Raw genomic sequence first — 21,062 nt, 5'->3', positions numbered from 1 at the left:
AGAGAGGGGATTTATTTCAGCATTTACACAGCCAATGTTAAATATGACACACGGGCTGGCTTGGTTGCTTTTGAGAACGAACTTCTTTACATTTGAGAGGGTGATGGTTGTTTGGCGGGTGGGGGGAGGGGGGATGTAGGCGGCGAGTATGAACAGAATAGCCTCCTAGCAACGCGGACTGCTTTCTTGGGTGAATCAGCTCCGGCCAACAGCTGCCAGTTCCTTAGCACGATGCGTGTGTGTGTTTGAATCGTTCTATTCAGTGGGAGGGGGAAGGAGCTGGGCGGGGGGGCGGTGGAAGGAGCTGTCTGGGTGAGCCTGCGGGGCAATGTGCGAGCACAGGAATGTGCTCTCGAAAGCCATCGCCTGGTGGAATGCAAAGCAGCCTGCACCTGTCAAGGCAGGAACAAGCCTGGATACTTGGACACATAATCGGTTCAGACAAAAGAGGCTGCCAGACTGACAAAGTACAAGGAAGCTTACACCACCCCCAACAACCCCTACACTGTCACCATCTTTTGACATGCAGGCTGTCCGGCTTCGGCTTTGTTCGTCCTCCAGGATTTGAGCTTTTAAACCAGCGTGCAACTGGGGGCAACTCCAAGCCGACGTTCCAGCTCTCATTCCAGTTCGTACTTGACTATTTTACCACTCCCCCTGCCCCCAAAGTCTGGTTGGGTTCCCCTGTGATGCAGCACTCCCGCCCCCCTCCTCCACACCCAATGCTGCCACCCCCCTCTCTCTCTCTCTCTCTCTCGAGATGATGATGATGATCCGTATCCCATCCTAGACAGTGACCAGTGGAAGGCTGCTCGACTGTGAGGGGCATCATAATCAACAACCACAGCAACTCCCTTGGATGTGGTGCGGTTAATGTGGTAAGTAAGACACCCCAAAGTGCACCAGTCCAAACGTGCGTTTCCTGCAATGATCGGTAAGGCAAAGAGAGGTTGTGGGGGTGGGGAGCGACGTCAGGCAGTGAACTGGAGTGGTAACCTCTCAATTCACAGTTTCGCTCGTTTTCCCTTTGCCGAATTCTGGATGGCAGGCTGTAACGTACCTCCTAAAACACCATCTGGCCTGGGGCGAGGACGTGCACATTCATCTGAACAATGTTGGCCTGGAAAGGTAAATTTACAAGGAACCGTTGCATAGATTAAGCTTGTATTTCATTGAGTATAGAAGAGATGTGTTGAGATGCTTAAGATGACTAAAGAAGTCAACAGGATAAACGGAGAAACCCTTTGGGATGGTTGGGAGTGATGCAGACCTATAACAAGATGGAACAACCTTTAAATTAGAACTGGAACATTTAGGTGTCAGGAAGCACTGTGTCACACAAATGGTAGGGGAGATCTAAAAGTCATCACCACCCCACCTCCCAAAAAAAGAAACCGATTGAGCGTGGGGGTAGATTGAAAATGGCAAAAATGAGCGTGTTATTTTTGAAGGATATTAAGATTTATGGAATGAAGGTCGGTGAATAGACTTCAGACAATGACCAGATATAATCTAATTTTATTATGGGAGAGGCTCGAGGAGCTGAATGGCCTCCCGCACTTAGTACATCTCAACATAGTTATTTTAATCACTATTCAGGCATATTATAACATACCTTGGGGGCCAAGTGGGACTGAAATCTGGACCTTCTGATCTAGAGGTAGGAACATTACCACGGCACCTCAGCAACAACTGAATTCTATCTGAAGGGTTGGGAACCTGAGGTCTACAGTGGTCAGATCGCATTATAGATGCCCAAATCTAACTCAAAGTGGCGTGTTACACTACCGACATAGCCACTGCTACACTCAAAATGGTTGTCAAATGAATTGCTGCAGTTGAGAGCCCCCTTAAGGCTGAATTGCTTCTTGATAAGGTGGTCGAGCTGCCTTCTTGAACCATACAGTCCTTAGGATAAAGGAACACCCACACTGCTGTTCGGAAGGAAGATTTAAGATCTTAACCCAGCGACACTGAAATGCTGAAGTCCGTTCAGTTCAAGTCAAAACGATGAGTGGTTGGCAGAAGATCTTGCACAAGACAGTGTTCCCATGTACCTGTTGCTCTCATTGTAAAGGCCATAGGTTTGGAAAGTGCTGTCCAAGCAGCCTGACTGACATGTTGCTGTGCAGTTTCTCAAGAAGGTTTGATGTACATAACCTGGTGAGCCAACGAAACTTTAATTCTAGTTAAACTGCCACGGATACCAAAAGACTTTGCAATTCGGAACACCATCCACGGATTTCCCAAAGCTGGAGTAAGCTGAAGTTACTCTGCAGCGAACCAGATCACTTACAATCTAAGGGTTATGACTCATCTGTCAAAGCTGCTCGGGGATCACCATGGGAAGGGGTAAACTTGGTTCTGATCCCTAACCAGTGACCATCGCTGCATGCGAACACCCTGTGAGGGCATCCCTGGGCTTAACTGTCATGTCATATCCCTCAGCTTGAGGCACTTGGGAGGAGAGTGAGGAAGAGGGATGGGGAAGTTCCACAAGTAGGTGCAGTATGAGGATGACCGTGAAACCGCCATTCTCAAAGGTAGGTGGAGGAGGTGGGGGTGGTGCTACAGATCGGCTCGGTGCCGGCCAGGGAGAAGTGTACTGCACTGGAAGTGTAACCCGATCCCAACCGCAGGCAGCTGGTCTGACAGCTGTCTCCGTCCCTCTCTCCTTTTCTCACCCTTATTGCGGGCACAATGCTAAATAAACCCTGAAGCCCTCGCACTCCTTTTGATTAATAATGAATGACGGCAGCCAGCAGCAGGGAGGAAGAGGCGCTTCGGAGGTCGGTTAGGCTGGCGGTGTTGTAGTCAGTCAGTTCCCTGTGGCCCTCATCGGCATCTGGTGGCATTCAGCTTTTTAACCGGATTCTCCAGCACCAGCCCGCGTTTCATTAAATGACTAGCGGCTGCTGAATCTGAACAAAAAAAAACACAAGAGCATTTCTTCCAATCATGTTGGCTTGCGAACACAAGTTAGCCAATTTTTTTGTCCTCCATCCTCTGCTTTTGCTGAAGATGCTAACTAGCATGAGTTCCGTTTTGGAACCTATCCTTAACATTTAACATTTACCTAGAAGTTTGAAGGAAGAATCTTGGCTGCAGATGAACTCCGTTGTTCTTTTAATCTGGGCGATGCCAGTCTTTATCAGAGATGACTGCACTGTCACACGTACGGTTCTTCCTGTTTGACCTCTTAGGTGGACGTCTGCTGAAAATACCAAGAGGCCTGAATAGAGTGGATTTGGAAATAGCTTTTTTACACCATTGGAGACTCGAGGACCTGAGGACACATACTCAGAGTGAAAGGGCAACCCTGTAGATCTGACATAAAGATGGACCGGGGTGGACAAAATCAGAAGTCATAGGACACCAGGTTACAGTGCAACAGGATTATTTAAAATCGCATGCTTTCGGAGTGCTGCTCTTTCCTCAGGTGAAGTCTCTAACCTGGTGTCATGTGACTTTTGACTTTAGAACTGAGTTGAGGTGGAATTCCTTAGGCCAGAGGATGGCGAAACTGTGGAACTCATTGCTAGAAGGTTGTGGAGGCCACGTCATTGAGCATATTTAAGACAAACATAAAAAAGGTCCTTAATTAGTAAAGGGATCAAAGGTTATGGGGAGAAGGCAGGGAATCAGGTCTAGAAATATATCTGCCATGATGGAATGGTGGAGTAGGCTCAATGTACCAAATAGTCTAATTCTGCCCCAAATTTATGGATTTATGAGAAACTGAGCAGGATAGAGCGGAATTCTAAAAGGACTTAGATAAGCTGGTGGAGTTGGTAGATAGTGAGCAGATGGTGTTCAATGAGTGAGGTCATAGAGTTAACAGAGCATAGAAACAGACCCTTTGGTCCAATACATCTGCACCAACCAGGTATCCTAAACTAATCTAGTCCCATTTGCTAGCATTTGGCCTGTGTCCCTCTAAATCCTTCTCATCCAGATGCCTTTTAAATAGTGTAATTGTAGGTAATACAAATCAGTAGAAAGAACATTGAAAGACATAATAAAAGGATACTATTCTAAAGGGTGTGCATGAGCAGAGAGAACTGGATGTATATTTGCATATGCCATTAAAGGTGGCAGGACAGCGGGGAGAGCTGTGATGAAGCATATGGCATTCTAGACTGCTTTCATAGGAACATAGGAATTAGAAGCAGGAATAGGCAATTCAGACTTTCGAGCCCACTCCACCATTTATTGTGATCATGGTTGACCTTATCCTGGTCTCAACTTTGCTTTCCTGCCTGTTCCCCATCGTCCTTTATCCTGCTTTTCATCAGAAACATATCAATTTCTTTCTTGAATCATAGGTGCACAGTGTCCAAAAGCAAGAGATAATGCTGAATATATGTAAGACACCAGTTAAACCTTAGCAGGAGTATTGTGTACAATTTTGGGTGGCATATTTTATGAAAGATGTGAAAATATTGGAGAAAGTACAAAAGATATTTACAAGAATGGATGTGGGGATGAGAAACTGCAGTTACAAGGATAGATTTGAGAAGTTGAGACTGTTTTCTTCAGAGGGGAGGAAAAGCCTAATGAGAAGAAACTTCTTAACCCAGCATGGCGAGCCCGTGGAATTGTCTGCCACAGAAAGCAACTGAGGTCAAAACATTGAATGCTTTCAAGAAGGAGTTAAACATAGTTCTTAGGGCTAAGGAGATCAAAGGATATGGGAGAAAGCGGAGAAAGCAGAGACAGGGTACTGAGTTAGCTGATAAGGCATGATCAAATTGAATGGCACAGCATGCTCAAAGGGCCTAATGGTCTACTCTTGCTCATATTTCTATGTTTTCTATGCTAAAAGGAGACTTAATATTTTTTAGGAAATGACAAAGATGATTGATGGGAGTAGGGAAGTGGGTATTATTTACATGAACTTTATTAAAGCACGTGTCCCTTATTATCGGTGGTCCAGAATAAGTCACAAGGGGATCTATGGTGAGTTGGTAAGTTGGATACAAAATTGGCTTGGTCATAGAAGACAGAAGGTAGTTGTGGAGGGGTGTTTTTTTGATTGGAAGTCTTTGATCAGTGGTGTTGTTTGTTTTATAAATAAATAATTTGGATGAAAATGTAGTTGGTCTGATTAGAAAGTTTGCAGACAACATGAAAATTGATGGAGTTGTGGATAGTGAGGAATTTGTCAAATGATACAGCAGGATATTGATCATTTGGAAAGTTGGGCAGAGATGTGGCAGATGGAGTATAATCTGGACAAGTGCGAAGTGATGCACTTTGGGAGGTTAAGTTCAAGAGGAAAGTATACAATAAATGGCTGGACAATTGATATACCAAGGGATCATGGGGTGCAGGTCCACAACTCCCTGAAAGTGACAAGTTCACTTTCATAGGGTAAGGGTAAAGAAGGCTTGCTTGCCTTCATCGGTCAGGACACTGAGTATAAAGGTTGGCAAATCATGTTACAGGAGAAAGTGAGGACTGCAGATACTGGAGATCAGAGCTGAAAAATGTGTTGCTGGAAAAGCGCAGCAGGTCAGGCAGCATCAAAGGAGCAGGAGAATCGACATATCGGGCATAAGCCCTTCTTCAGGAATGAGGAGGGTGTGCCAAGCAGGCTAAGATAAAAGGTAGGGAGGAGTGACTTGGGGGAGGGGCGTTGGGAATGCGATAGGTGGAAGGAGGTTAAGGTGAGGTTGATAGGCCGGAGAGGTCAGGAAGAAGATTGCAGGTCAAGAAGGCGGTGCTGAGTCCGAGGGTTGGGACTGAGATTAGGTGGGGGGAGGAGAAATGAAAAAGCTGGAGAAATCTGCATTCATCCCTTGTGGTTGGAGGGTTCCTAGGTGGAAGTTGAGGCACTTCCCTCCAAGTGTGAGACGCTCCAGGTAAATTTGAGGTCAGGGTGGAAGGTGTTCGTAAAGTGGACGAGACCTGGACCGTCTCACACTCCTTCCTCCCCTTCCTAGACTTCTCCATTTCTATCTCGGACGACCGACTCAACACGAATGTTTACTATAAACCGACGGACTCCCACAGCTACCTAGACTACACCTCCTCCCACCTTGCCCCCTGTAAAAATGCCATCCCATATTCCCAATTCCTTCGCCTCCACCGCATCTGCTCCCAGGAGGACCAATGCCAATACCGAACAATCCAGATGGCCTCCTTCTTCAAAAGACCACAACTTCCCCCCAGACGTGGATGATGATGCTCTCCACCACATCTCCTCCACTTCCTGCTCCTCCGCCCTTGAACCCCGCCCCTCCAATCGCCACCAGGACAGAACCCCACTGGTCCTCACCTACCACCCCTCCAACCTCCAGATACATTGTATCATCCTCCGTCATTTCCACCACCTCCAAACAGACCCCACCCCCAAGAATATATTTCCCTCCCCTTCCCTATCAGTGTTCCGGAAAGACCACTCCCTCCGTGACTCCCACGTCAGGTCCACACCCCCCACCAACCCAACCTCCACTCCCAGCACCTTCCCCTGCAACCGCAAGAAATGCAAAACTTGCGCCCACACCTCTCCCCTCACTTCCTCCAAGGCCCCAAGGGATCCTTCCATATCCGTCACAAATTCACCTGCACCTCCACACACATCATTTACTGCATCCGCTGCACCCGATGTGGCCTCCTCTACATTGGGAAGACAGGCCGCCTACTTGCGGAACGTTTCAGAGAACACCTCTGAGACACCCGCACAAACTAACCCAACCGCCCCGTTGCTGAATACTTTAACTCCCCCTCCCACTCCGTCAAGGGTCCTTGGCTTCCTCCATCACCAGACTATGGCAATACAATGCCTGGAGGAAGAGCGCCTCATCTTCTGCCTAGGAACCCTCCAACCACAAGGGATGAATGCAGATTTCTCCAGCTTTCTCATTTCCCCTCCCCCCACCTTAGCCCAGACCCAACCCTCGGACTCAGCACCGCCGTCTTGACCTGCAATCTTCTTCCTGACCTCTCCGCCCCCACCCCCTCTCCGGCCTATCACCCTCACCTTAACGTCCTTCCACTTATCGCATTCCCAACGTCCCTCCCCCAAGTCCCTCCTCCCTACCTTTTATCTTAGCCTGCTTGGCACACCCTCCTCATTCCTGAAGAAGGGCTTATGCCCGATATGTTGATTCTCCTGCTCCTTTGATGCTGCCTGACCTGCTGCGTTTTGCCAGCAACACATTTTTCAAATCATGTTACAGCTGTACAAATCTGTAGTTTGTAGTATTGTGTGTAGTTCTGGTTACCACATTATAGGAAAGGTCTGGAGACTTTGGAGAGGTGGCAGAAAGGTTTACCAGGATGTTGCCTTGATTGGAGTATATTAACAATAAGGAGAGGTTGGATAAACTTGAATTGTTTTTTTATGGAGACTGAGGGGCAATCTGACAGAAGTATATAAAACTAGGACATGGCTGAATAGGGTTGATAGTCACAGTAATTTTCCCAGGGTGGAACTGTCAAATACCCATGGTGGATAGGGTTAAGATGAGAGGTGGCAATTTAAAGGAGTTGTGGGAGACAAGTCTTTTACATAGAAGGTGATAGGTGCCTGGAACGCACTATCAGGGGAGATAATACGATAGCAACTTTTAAGAGGCGTTTAGGCAGACACATGAATAGGCAGGGAATAGAAGGATACAAACCATGTGGAGGCAAATTGGATTAGTTTAGAATGGCATCATGGTCAGTGCAGATATAGTAGACCAAAGGACCTGTTTCTGTCCTGTACTGTTCAAAGTTCTAAGATAGAAGATTTTAAAATTATGACTAGCCTAGACGGAGTACGGAGAAACTATTTGCACTGACGAAACGATTGAGAACTGGGGGCATGGGTTTAAAATATTTTGGAATAGAAGCAAATGCAAAGCAAGGTAAACTTATTTGTGCAAGTTGTTAGGGTCTGGAATGCACTGCTTGGTGGTGTAGTGGAGGCAGGTTCAATTCAGGCATTCAAGAAAACACCAGATGATTATTACTTCAATTTAAATGTACAGGGTTACATGGAAAAGGCAGGAGGTTGGCAATAAGTCAAAATGTTCAGAGCCAGTGTGGACACAACAGTCCAAAAGATCTCCTTCTGCATTGTAACAATCCTGCGCCTGGATTTCAAAAACAATCCAAAGGACTGCTGTTAAGGAAATTATTCCACTTGTTCTGCAATTGCCTCCATAAATCTCCTTTTGAGATGTTCCTTAAAAAACCTATCTGACAGGCTTTTGGCCAAGTGTCCTGATATCTCCTGAAACGCCTTGGAACACTGGAATATGTTTAATAGCATTGTGTAAAAATACCTGTTGTTGTTGAGAATGGGGATTCAGGGCAAAGATAAAACGCTTTCCCTCTTCATCCTCTCCTGACCTGACTCTGTCTTGAGCCTGTTTGCAAAGCTTAGCAATGGGTACAGACTCATTATAGAGGCTGTGCTGTGTAGATTTAATTTTCATTGGCACCGAACGACAGGCTCTGGATATCGAACGAGTAAAAAGGAGAGGCAGGCTTCACTTCAGATGAGAAATGTAAAGCACTCAGAAGTCATTGTGTAGCTCGATTGGATACTTGGCAGTTTTACAACAAGCGGTGGGGGTTTAAGACTAATGGATGTATCTGAAGCCTTCATCCATCTCCCATCCCCCCCAGCTTCTCGGTTAAAAGGAGTTGCCCCCTTTGTTGGGGAGGCTCAGTAACAGACTGCAGGCTGCCAAGCCTCTGGGGAGATGAGCCACACGCGGGGTCGCCTCCCTGGAGGACGCGCTCATTCACTCGCCACAGTTATTGCCACACTTCAGGCTCTGACCTGTGACCCGGCAGCGTGTGCCGGTCTGGGCTGGACCCTCCCCCTCCTACTAACAATCACCAGCAGACGGTATGAGCAAAACGGACAGCAAGCCGGCCAAACTGCAGATGGAAGTGGTTGCTGTGGGGGAGGGGCGACTGTGCTAATTAAAGGGGACGGTACGAGCTTTTGTTCAAATCCGCTTTGCTGCTGCACTCAATTTCTGTCTTTGGCGAAGCTCTCATTTTGTCTACCCCTAATTCCAACTGTGCAGGAAAATTAATTTATGTTTGGCTGATCATATTTACATCAACGTTTCTAACTAATCTCACCCATTCTTCCCACTACTCCCTTCCCTTAGTTTTGTGTTACGCTGGCTTAGTCCCTTCAAAAGGTATTCTTAAATTAACCTCTTCAGACATTTCACAAAACTTGTGGACTCGAAAACAAACATTCTGGCGCAGATAGAGTCACTACCATCACACCACAGGACCTAGTCACTTAATGCCTCCAAATTTATTTTCTTAATTTTGCACTTAAATCCCTCGAACTTCGCCCTTTTACCCTTTTCTGCAAACTGTTCCTGTCCTGCTACTCTTCTTGCATCTCTCTGCTTCTTCTGTTTTCTTATGCATCCCTGGTTTTCGTTGTTCTTACCTCTTAACCATGACTCAGTGGGTTGCGTTCTCTCATCTCTTAAATGGTTGTGGATTCAAACTCTACCCCAGAGTCTATAATCCATATTGACACTTCCACAGTACTATTAAGGAACTACTACATTGTTGGAGGTACTGCCTTTTGGATAAGGACTGAAAACTGTAGACCCACCTGTTCTCTCTAATGGACATAAACAAATTCCATGCCTCCTTGGAATATTCCTTGGCATCTTGAGGCTCAACCAACATTACTTTAGAACAAGACTGTTATATTTTTTGTCATACAACAGTTCATGAAGTACTTCATTGCCTGCAGAGTACTTTGGAATGCCCGGAGCACATGAATTACACTGTACTTATAAAGATGTCTTTCATTGCTTTTTAACAATACTTGGGGAAGTTTACTTCAAATCACAACACAGTCACTATTCTGTAGGTGTACCTGCAGCCACCAGTTTATGGATTGATGATAAAGTTTCCCTTTAAATTGCCTGTCAATACACTCAGGTCAGGTTTACCTGGTTGAGGTGCAAGAGGACATGGTACGGTGGCAAAAAATGGAAAGGTTGAGAACTGAATTTTGGTTATCACATCACTCTGCGACATACATAAAAGGATAACATTACCATTTGGGGCTTTAAGCTCAGGCACAAGCATCCTGGGTGTTGGGAGCTGGGGGAGAGAGTAGGAATTGCTGACAAGTCAACTATGGGGACAATCATGACTTAGTTCTAATCTGGTCCGCATTCAGCATCGATGAATACCCTGTCAAATATGGCCATTAAAAAGAAGTTGGAAGTATGAATCCTGACTATTTTACCTTGCCACTACACCGCAATCTAACTTAGGTGTACCACAGCCAATTCACAGCCTGAGGGAACCCCTTCCTTCTTTTGAGATGCAGGTTATCCTACATCCCACAATCCTGCTCGAAGCATGAAAAGCTAACGTCAGTAAAAAGCAAACCAGATCAGTCCATTTATATCTGACATTTCTACATTATTCTTATTTGAAAATTGTCATGGATATTGTGCCAACCATCACTGAATACAAAGCACATTTTTTGAGCTGAATGGCACAGATTAGCTGACCTGCATAAGTGGTGACAGTGATGAGGCCTGCAAACATGAACCTTGCTGCTATACCTGTTAAACCTTCTAGCATTCTGCAGACCAAGGCTAATGCTCACCTGGGTCTCTTCTCCCACTACTCATTTCCAGTGACCTCCCCTCACTTCATGTCTGTATAACATAGAACAATATAACACAGGAACAGACACTTGTGTGCCAATGAGGATACCATTTCAAACTAAATCTAAAATAATCCTAATCCTGTAGTAAATGAAGCATTGTTGGACTGTAGCCAAAAGCAGATCAATAACAACAGAGAGTGAGGAGTGAAAGACACTTAATCCAGGTTAGGATACAGGACAAAGTGAGGACTGCAAATGCTGGAGATCAGAGCTGAAAAATGTGTTGCTGGAAAAGCGCAGCAGGTTAGGCAGCATCCAAGGAGGAGAATCAACATATCGGGCATAAGCCCTTCTTCAGGAATGAGGAGGGTGTGCCAAGCAGGCTAAGATAAAAGGTAGGGAGGAGTGACTTGGGGGAGGGGCATTGGGAATGCGATAGGTGGAAAGAGGTTAAGGTGAGGGTGATAGGCCGGAGAGGGGGTGGGGGCGGAGAGGTCAGGAAGAAGATTGCAGGTCAAGAAGGCGGTGCTCAGTCCGAGGGTTGGGACTGAGATAAGGTGGGGGGAGGGGAAATGAGGAAGCTGGAGAAATCTGCATTCATCCCTTGTGGTTGGAGGGTTCCTAGGCAGAAGATGAGGCACTCTTCCTCCAGGCATCGTGTTGCCACGGTCTGGTGATGGAGGAGGCCAAGGACCTGCATGTCCTTGGCGGACTGGGAGGGGGAGTTAAAGTGTTCAGCCACGGGGCGGTTGGGTTGGTTGGTGCGGATGTCCCAGAGGTGTTCTCTGAAACGTTCCGCAAGTAGGCGGCCTGTCTCCCCAATGTAGAGGAGGCCACATCGGGTGCAGTAAATGATGTGTGGAGGTGTAGGTAAATTTGTGACGGATATGGAAAGATCCCTTGGGGCCTTGGAGGGAAGTGATGGGGGAGAATATAGAACAGCTGAGTTTTCAGAACAACTGAAGGTTACAGATGGTAGGAGCTAGCCAGTCATGCCTAGGGGCAACCAAGGCAGAGGTGGAAGGTTGACAGCAGAATATAGATTGAGGAGGAGACCACTGTTCGGTGTTCCCCACTGGCAAAGTTCTAGAATCATAGAATCTCTGAAGTGTGGAAATAGGCCATTTGGCCCAACAAGTCCACATCGGCCCTCCAAAGAGTATCCCACCCAGACACATTCCCCTATCCTATTTTTAAAAAAATATTTTCCCCTTACTAATGCACCTAACCTACACATTCCTGAACACTATGGTCAATTTAGCATGGCCAATTCACCTAACTTGCACATCTTTGGACTGTGGTAGGAAACTGGAGCACCCGGAGCAAACACAGGGAGTATGTGCAAACTCCACACAGTCACCAGAGGCTGGAATTGAACTTGGGTCCCTGGTGCTGTGGGGCAGCAGTGCCAACCACTGAGCCACCGTACCCCCCCACAACTGTGTTTCCTCACACCCCTCCCCAACACACTACTGCCTAACAGCAGTAGTAGTAGTGCTTATTTTTCCCAGGCACTCATGTCGTGTGTGCAAGTGTTGAACACAGTGAAGAACTAAAGGGTGTAAATCTTTGTTTATACTCCCCCACTAGGAAGAAAGGAAGCACCAGTGTGGCCAGTGACAAGCAGTGCCCTTCTTGACAAAGGGAAATGCTGCATGATCAAAAAGTGAAGGGGAGGGCAGGAATTAAATCAAAATAGAGTTGGAGGGTGAAATAAAACACTCCAATCCCTGTGGTGCCCACCTCTCCCTGAACAACTCAAGAGTGTTGGTGGACCACGCGTGCTCCTTCTTTAGGACCACCTGGGTTTGAACATAACCACGGAAGCGGGGCAGGCAATCAGTCCCCACCCAACTGTGATGAAACAGCTGATAATGCTAGTGACAAATGAAGGCAGAAAGGGTCAGCCTATGGGAAAAGGCAAAAATAATTGGAGTCAAAATGGAAGGAGGGTGGGAATATCTAAAACTCGCGCTTTTGGACAGGATTGAAGACTTCAGTAAACGGACATACTCCAACAATATCCTGTGCTCTTGTACCAGGGCTCCCCCTAGCGGTGATATAAAACATTACCCAAAAGCATCAGTGAAGGAAGTGAGCACATCAACAAACTATATTTATGTCGCATATTTAGTATATCAATACATTCCAAGGCACTTTACAAAACAAAGAATGACACTAAGCCAGACAAGGATACATATATATATATATGGCCCCAACCTTAGTCAAAGCGGTAGGTTTCAAGGAATTTATTAAAGGAGAAACAAGAGATAGAGAGGTAAAAGATGTAGGAAGGGAATTCCAGAGTTGGGACACAAAGAACTGAAGGCATGGTTGACTCCAAGTTTTGAGTTCATAATTTGGGACTGATTCCCAATGGAGTGTACATTTTTCAGATGATATATTAACCAAAGCTCCATCTACCAGGTCAGGTGTATAATAATGATTCCACAGGTCCTACTGGAAGAGGAGCCTGGAAGATTTCCTCGATGCTCTGGGACTAATGTTCCTCTCTCAACAAACAGTGCTAAGAAACAAATTAATGGATTCTCTCTGTTGTTACTGTTTTGTGTAGAAAGGCTACTGTGTTTGCTTACACAGCAGCACATAAACTCAATTATTAAAAAAATCATTCATGGGATGTGGACATTGCTGACAAGGCTGGCATTTATTGTCCATCCTCAATTGCAGTTGAGAAGGCAAGTGAGCAGCCTTCTGAAAAATATTGCAGTGATGAGGATGTAGGTAATATATAGATAGTTCCAAGTCAGTTCCAGTGAGAGTTGGAAGAGAAGTTGAAGTGGTGGTCTTCCTACGTGCCTGCTGTCCTTGCTGTTCTAGGTGGGGGAGGCACTGAGTTTGGAAGTTGCTGTCAAATAGCCTTAACAAGCTTCTTGAGTGCTTCTGATCGATGGTACACTCCTGCCACTATGCATCAGTGATGGAGGAAGTGAACATTGAATGTATTAGATGGGGTATTAACCAAGTGACTTGCTCTGTTCTGGACGGTATAGAGCTTCTTGAATATTTTTAAAGCTGCACCTGTCCAGAAAAGTTGAGCGTATTCTTGATGGTGGAGATTCATAGGGTGAGCTCCTCGCCACATAGCTTCTGATCTGCTGTGTAGCCACAATATTTATGTGCTGGCCCAGTAAAGTTTCTGATCAACAGTAGCCCCTTGGATGTTGCCACTGGGGCTTTAACAGTACAGAATGCTTTGGGATATTTCTGAGAGGCACAATCCTTTCCTTTCCTAAAATCTTCCTTCTGCCTTCCCTCATTCTTGTCTTCTATCTCTAATGTTCACGCAAACCTGCTTTCCAAAGATTTAAGTGGATAGTTGTCCACATTCAATTGCAATGACCCAACGCATCGTTAACTCATCTCACAGTTTGACCCGGTGACCCTCTGGGAAATATGGGTTAGCACTCTTGGTCTAACTAAACTTGTCAATCATGGTTCAATGTGGCAGCATCCCCATCTCTGAATCAGAAGATTATGTGGCTCAGTCATTCAATAAAACCAGATTAGACATATGTTGATTCATAAGGGAGTCAAGGGGTATAGAGAGACTGGCAATAATGCAGAGTTGCAGTACAATTGAATTTGTCATGATCTTAACAAATGAAGGAGTAGCCTGAAGGGATCAAACCTATTTCAGCTACTAATTATTATGTTCCAGGGAATGGAGCATATTCCCTAGCTTGATATTCCCATTAATAGCAGTGAGGATGTGAGCACTGTTGGCATGGGTGCTACCTTTCACATAATACATTAAACCAGAGTCCTCTTATATTGGATGTAAACAATCCCACGGCCTCTGTATCAAAGAGGCACAAGAAAGCTTACTGTGATAGCCTGGATGAAACATTAATTCTCACTAACTTCTCCATAAACAGATTAGTTAGTCATTATGTCACAGCTGTTGGTGGGGATCTTGCTGTGTGTAAATTAATTGCTGTATTCCCTATGTTACAACAGTGATCACAAATCAAAAGGACCTTCTTGGTGGGAAAGTATTCTGGTATGTCCTGAGTAGTGAAAGATCTTATAAAAATCGGTATCTTTCTTTTACTTCACGCAGTAGTTAACATCTATTGAAACTTCTTCCAGAGGCTGCTTATCTCTGTTCACATGCCCTGTATTATTTCTACTTGGTCAAAGATGAGGTGCAAATAGCAAAATAAAACATCCAGAGCTTGACCTCTCACCTTCCAGGTAAGCAAAGGTCTCTCTTTTTAAAACTGACAACACCACTCAAAACACTGAGATATTTGGGGAAAGTGGGTGGCATGCTGTTGAGGTAGAGGACAGAAGTGGGAGTATTACAGGATTGAGCCTCAAGTCTAATTACTCAGCTATTTCAGCAGCTGGAATTCCTCATTCTCTCTCTATAGAGATACATCCCATTGAGAAAAAAGGGAGAGAAGGAGAGAGGAAACACGTGGAGGCTTCACGGTAGCCATGGATACCATACAGTTGCATTGAAGCATGTGCCCCTTCAACTTTCCTTCTCTTTTCTTGCAACTGTCTAGAGTTCCTTTGCATTTGGATTGCAAGCATTCACAGCATCACTCAAATGCTAATGAAAGTTCAGTGCCTCATTCTCCAGCTGTCCTGTGTGAGTATGTATAAGGACATCGATCTCCTTAACCCTTCGAAGACTAGCTATGGTAATAAAGCCCAGGTCTGTCATTATGAGGAAAGTACAATCATTTCCTTCACACAGAGCACAGCAACAGACCCTTTGATTCAATCATAAACAAGGGTCTAGATTAGAGTGGTGCTGGAAAATCCGAAACAAAACTAGTCCCATCTGTCTGCTCCTGACTCTCCAAACCTTTCCTATTCCTTATCTAAGTGTCTTTTAAACCATGTAACTGTACCCACCTCCACCACTTCCATAGGAAATGTATTCCACACACGAATCACCCTCAATGTAAAAAATTTGCACCTTGTCTTTTTTAAATTTCTCTTCTCTTAAAAATGTGCCCACTAGTCTTGACATCATCCATCCTGGGGAAAATACACCTACCACTAATTCCATCGATACCCCTCATGATTTTATAAACTTCGATAAGGTCACCTCCCAACCTCCTATGCTCCACTGAAGAAAGTCCCAGCCTTTCTTTAGAACTCAAACCTTTCATTCCTGGCAACATCCTGGTAAATCTCTGCTGAACCTTCTCGAGCTTAATAATACTCGCACTGTTCTTTATCGTCACTCTTTGCTGGTCCCTCAAATTTGTCCAATCTTCTGACTTACCAGTAACCTTCATAAATTTGTACAGTGTTCTTCTCAATTTGATAGTGTTTGTAACTTATTTAGTCACTTTCTAAGTGGGATATATTGTTGCTAAGATTTATTAAATATCTTAAGGGTCTGTCACTATACCACTACTGTCGAACCTGGTTTTTCAAATTTGTTTATCTAGTTCTGTCTTTATATTGTCATATTTACCAGTATTTAGATTTAAAATGCTCTTAGAAATGTAAGTAAATCCCATAATCTGCTTCACGTGCAGTCACCCGTTCATGTCCCTGACCATGGATCAAATAAGAGCATACTGTGACTGTCACCTGGAACAAACTGTCCAGTTAACTTTGTCCCTGATGTATTGCAGTGCTTGTACCACGGTTTCCAGTTCATGATAGGCCTTAGACCTCACAGTCTCTCATCGAAATATTAACCTACTGTTAATTAAGCCCCAAAACATAATAAATATCTGCAGCAGTAAGTGGCAGGTCAAAACCCAAACCAATTTTCTTGCAAATTGTTGCATACCTGACATTGAGATCATGTTCATCAGAGCTCAACTTTGATGGTTTGGCCATATGGTCCACATGTAGAATTTCCACATATCAAAGATGATATTCTGCAGTCAACATGATTATGGGAACCCATACCATAGGATGTTCCAAACTTAAAAAGCAAGGCTTTTCGAAAGCTAATCTCATAAATTGTAAATTGGATACCATTTCTTGGGGAAAATGAGTTTGGGCACATCTGAATGGAGATGTCTCTGTCATCAAGCAATGTAACGTTTGAGGAGAATTGAGTCAAATCCTTACAAGAACAACCAAGCACATGGCAAAGCTACACCCTCAACACATCTCACAGTGACTCCACCTATAATATTTATGGTTGAATGTACAAATGAAGATTTGTTTTAACGTCACATATGAGATGGCATCAATCTAGATAGTTTACAGTTGATTTCCAACTGAACACCTATCTATCCAAATGATAGGATAATCTATCAACGTCATCTCAGCATATTTTCTCACACACTTTTTCCCTTTTACAAAATAAGATGGAAGTGGTGAAAAATTTTGCAAGCCGATCAGTCTGTTGGATTGGATCATGTAAGTGGCCGTCTGGTGCAGAAGGAGACTTGAAACTGACGTGGAGGTAGGGACATCACACTCGCCAGAAGATCCCCATACTATGACCAACATCTTCCTCTTTAGTAAACGCCCCTCTATATTTGAAACAACCCTTATAAGACTGCTAAGTTACAGTGTGAGAAGCATGTGTTTCACAGGCTTTTAAGTTGAACAGGTCTTTTGGATTCAATGTAATTCTTGTCAGCAGTCCTGTATAACTGTCCTTATACACCCACATCAGAAGGCATTTTGTTTGGTCGGGTAATCTTATCTTTCTGCATTCACAGCACAATAACCATTAGGTAATTGAGCGATTAGAAGATTACTTTTCTATTGGAAACATTGAAACCTGTTAGTGTGCAGACACAAAACCAAGTTCAAGTTCCAATAGCAGTAAAGTATTTAAGGCTGTGATAAAGCATTAGAAAAGTTAGCTTGAGATCAATTTAATTGAAACCTTGCTGGTGTTTAAAGATTGCATCTATTTTATCAGTCAAAGCGGTAAGTGTGATCTTTTTTGTATTTTAATTCTTTATTTTTTGTATTGGATCAGTTTTCACTGTCCCCTGCAGGCACTTTGCCTTCCAATTCAAATTGGAACCCTGCATGTCCTGGGGTTAACATTCATACCAATATCACAAAGTTATAATAAAAACCATGAGATCATTATTTGCATTTCCATTTGCAGCAGCTTTCTATACACAAATTGCCTACTATTACAACAGTGACTACATTTCAAAAACAAAAGCAAAGAATGGTGGATGCTGGAGATCTGAAACAAAACAAAAACTGAAATTACTAGAGAAACACAGTAGGTCTGGCAGCACCTGTGGACAGAAAACAGAGTTGAAGCTTCCAGTACAGTGGACTCTTAAGGTTAACTCTGGTTTCTCTTCACAGATTTTGGCAGAACCTGCTGAGTTTCCCCAGTAATATCATCAAGAAACAAAAGCAGAAATGGCTGGAAGGGCTCAGCAAGTCTGGCAATGTCTGTGGAGAGAAATCAGATTTTCTCCAGCATTTTCTGCTTTTGTCTCCGATTTCCAGCATCAAATTCTTTCAGTTTTTATTTAATATCTTTAAGGTTTTAATCAGATTGTCCCCTAACCCAACATCTATAGAAAACAGGCCTAATTTTACAATCTCTGCTCATAACTTTAACCTCTGAAGTCAAGGTATCATTAGGCCCAATATATCATTCCAGAGGTGTGGTTTCTTCTTATAGATTCACCAAATCAGGCACTGCCAGGGACCCGAATTCGATTTGACCTTCGGGCGACTGACTGTGTGAAGTCTGCACCTTCTCCCCTGTCTATGTGAGTTTCCTCCCACCTCTGCAGGTTAGGCGGTATTGGCCGTGCTTAAATTGCCCCCTAGTGTCCAAGAATGTGTCGGCCAGGCAGATTTGCGATGGGAAAGGCAGGGTTATAGGGACGGGTGGGGGAACGTGTCTGGATGGGATGCTCTTCGGAGGGCTGGTGTGGGCCGAATAGCCTGTTTACACACCGGAAACAAAAATGCTGGAGATCACGGTGATCAGGCAGCGTCAGTGTCATTTCGATACGTTACCTTGCTCTCCTTTCCTCTCTCTCTCTCTCTCTCTCTATGGGTACTGCCTGATCCGCTATGATCTCCAGCATTTTTTCATTTGCTTTCAGTACAAATTCCAGCATCTCCAGTCCTCCTGGGATTCGGAGTCCGACGCTGCAAGTCCTCTCCAGCAACCAGCCTCCCTGCCGATAGATGGCAGTGGCTTCTCGCCGAGGAGCGCGGGGGGCCAAAAGCGTAACATCTTGAGCCGAGGCCCCGCCTTATCCTCTCGCCCCGCCCCCACGGACACCGCTGAATAAAGACGGATCAGGTCGGCCCGCCTCCTTACCCCAGTCCGACCCTCCGATTGGCCGGAACGGCCCGCCTCCTTACCAGGTCCGACCCTCCGATTGGTCAGAACGGCCGTCCATCAATCAAGACCGTCCGTCGATCGGTTAGTCGATGGGCTCCTCGGTCGACGCATTTCCTGTTCTAAAAGTTCCTGCAAAGCTCCCAGAGAGAAAGAAACACAGCCTTTCCCCTACTGCTCTCCCCACCAAAACAAACAAACACAAAAAAAAACACTCCGGGACGGAGAATTAGATGAAATAAACACTTTTAAAACGTGCAAGTGAACCCAGCCCACAAGCGACGCACTACCTTGTCCCTCCGAACGCCGCTGGGCGACTGGCGGCCGGGCGCCCGCGAGCGCGAGCCAACAACCTCCTGGAACCTTCCAGAGTCCGGTGACCGTTACTCTTAAAGCGAGGCTGTACTGGCCGTTTTATTTTCAAAATAAATTAAAAATTAAAACACTTCTACGGGGGCCAAACAATTGTCGAGAAGGGGGAAAAAAAAAGAACACTACATTTTCTCTTCACCATTTTCTACCCCTTTCCCTGGTCAGAAACTGGACCCATTGAGGAGCCTGGCGCGGAGCGGGCTTGGAGCGGTGAGTGTCTTCTTTCACTTTCAAATTAGGTTTGATGTTTTTCCTTCAAAAAACAATGTAGTTAAGTGCGTTTGAAATCCTGGTAAACCCCCTCCCCTCCCCAGGTAACTCCTGTCGCGTTTGTTTTGACGAAAACCGAAAGAACTGCGGATGCTGCAAATCGAGTTAAGCTTGTTTTTGGTGCATAAGCATCCAGTCGTTTTCAAATTTATTTTGTATTTCTTTCAGTTCGCTTTTTAAAAAAAAAATCTGGAATTGCCATCCTTGTGTTTTTTTTTGAAAAAATTGAATAATTGCACCCTAAACTTAAAGCATCAGCTTTTTCTTTGGCAATGTGTTAATTCTTATTTTGAAAGTTTTGTGTGTTTGTGTGATGTTTGTTTGCATGTATTTAGAAGTTCACTTGGCGTTATTTTAATTTGTTTTTAAACTTTTAAAATGTTGACATTTGATTTTACACAAGTTTTACATTTAGAAAAGTCGTATATTTTAAGATAACAGTATTGAATTTACCATTTATAAATTGTGTACATTTACAATTTTCTTACCAATTCTTAATACCAAGTCTTGCTTCAGATTATTAAGAATTACTGTGTTTGCAGCATGGTATCAGGCCATTCAGCCCATCGGGGACATACCCATGTTTATTCCCTAAAAAAGCCTTCTCCACACCTTCACCTGGCCTCTAAAACACATTCTTCTATTCTTTCTCCCTCATCCAGCTCCCCCTTTAAATTCATCCATTATGTTTGCCTCAATCTCATCTTACCTTAGTAACTTTCACATTCTCACCACTCTCTGGGAACAGAAATTTCTCTCTCCTTCCCCTGTTGAGTTTACCAGTTTTATATGTTGATGTGATGGATATTTTCTTTTTCAAAATTTACTTGAGTTCAAAAGTTCACTTGGCGTTACTTTACTTTGTTTTTAAATTTTAAAAATGTTTACATTTGATTTTACACACATTTTGCATTTAGAAAAGTCATGTACTTTGAGATGACCATATTGAATTTCCTGTTTGTAAACTGTGTATATTTTCAAATTACCTTCCAATTTTTAAAAAGTCTTGCTTCAGATTATTAAGAATTACTGGGTCTGCAGCGCGGCACTAGGCTGTTCAGCTCATAGAGGCCATAGCCATGTTTAATCCATAAAATAACCTCCTTCACTCCTCCTTTATCTCATCCCCAAAACACATTTTTCTATTCCTTTCTCCCTTATCCAACCCCCCCCCACTTTAAATTCATCCACGGGGGCGGTAAGGTGACACAGTGGTTAGCATTGCTGCCTCACAACACCAGGGTCCCAGGTTTGATTCCAGCCTCAGGCAACCATCTGTGTGGAGTTTGCACGTTCTCCCCGTGTCTGCGTGGGTTTCCTCTGGGTGCTCTGGTTTCCTCCCACAGTCCAAAGATGTGCAGGTCAGGTGAATTGGCCATGGTAAATTTCCCATAGTGTTAGGTGCATTAGTCAGAGGGAAATGGGCCTGGGTGGGTTACTCTTCGGAGGGTTGGTGTGGGCTGATTGGGCCGAAGGGCTTGTTTCCACATTGTAGGGAATCTAATCTAATCACTATATTTGCCTCAA

At 44.5% G+C, this 21,062-nt stretch overlaps 1 protein-coding gene and 1 long non-coding RNA gene across 3 annotated transcripts in view; one reads left to right on the top strand and one right to left on the bottom strand.

Annotated features, from left to right (window-relative positions):
* The first annotated feature begins 399 nt into the window (after window positions 1-399).
* LOC140457063 (breast cancer metastasis-suppressor 1 homolog) overlaps window positions 400-21,062 on the top strand; it is a 38,491-nt gene continuing 17,828 nt past the window's right edge. The window contains exon 1 of one of the 2 annotated variants that reach the window (XM_072551027.1): window positions 400-878. In XM_072551027.1, the coding sequence (XP_072407128.1) occupies window positions 874-878 (5 nt within the window). In that variant the 5' untranslated portion in view covers window positions 400-873. Of the gene's footprint in view, window positions 879-19,033; window positions 19,476-21,062 lie in introns of those variants that run through there. The other variant, XM_072551028.1, reaches the window with a different exon arrangement.
* Window positions 1,530-19,057, bottom strand: LOC140457066 (uncharacterized). The gene is made up of 3 exons (XR_011953318.1): window positions 18,917-19,057; window positions 3,077-3,214; window positions 1,530-2,921 (listed from the first exon to the last, which is right to left on the bottom strand). It is a non-coding gene; the product is annotated as an uncharacterized lncRNA (long non-coding RNA).

This window comes from Chiloscyllium punctatum, chromosome 31 (genome assembly GCF_047496795.1).
Source record: "Chiloscyllium punctatum isolate Juve2018m chromosome 31, sChiPun1.3, whole genome shotgun sequence".
Classification (NCBI taxonomy): domain Eukaryota; kingdom Metazoa; phylum Chordata; class Chondrichthyes; order Orectolobiformes; family Hemiscylliidae; genus Chiloscyllium; species Chiloscyllium punctatum.
Note: the sequence above shows the minus strand (reverse complement) of the source record. Positions and strands in the feature narration are given on the sequence as shown.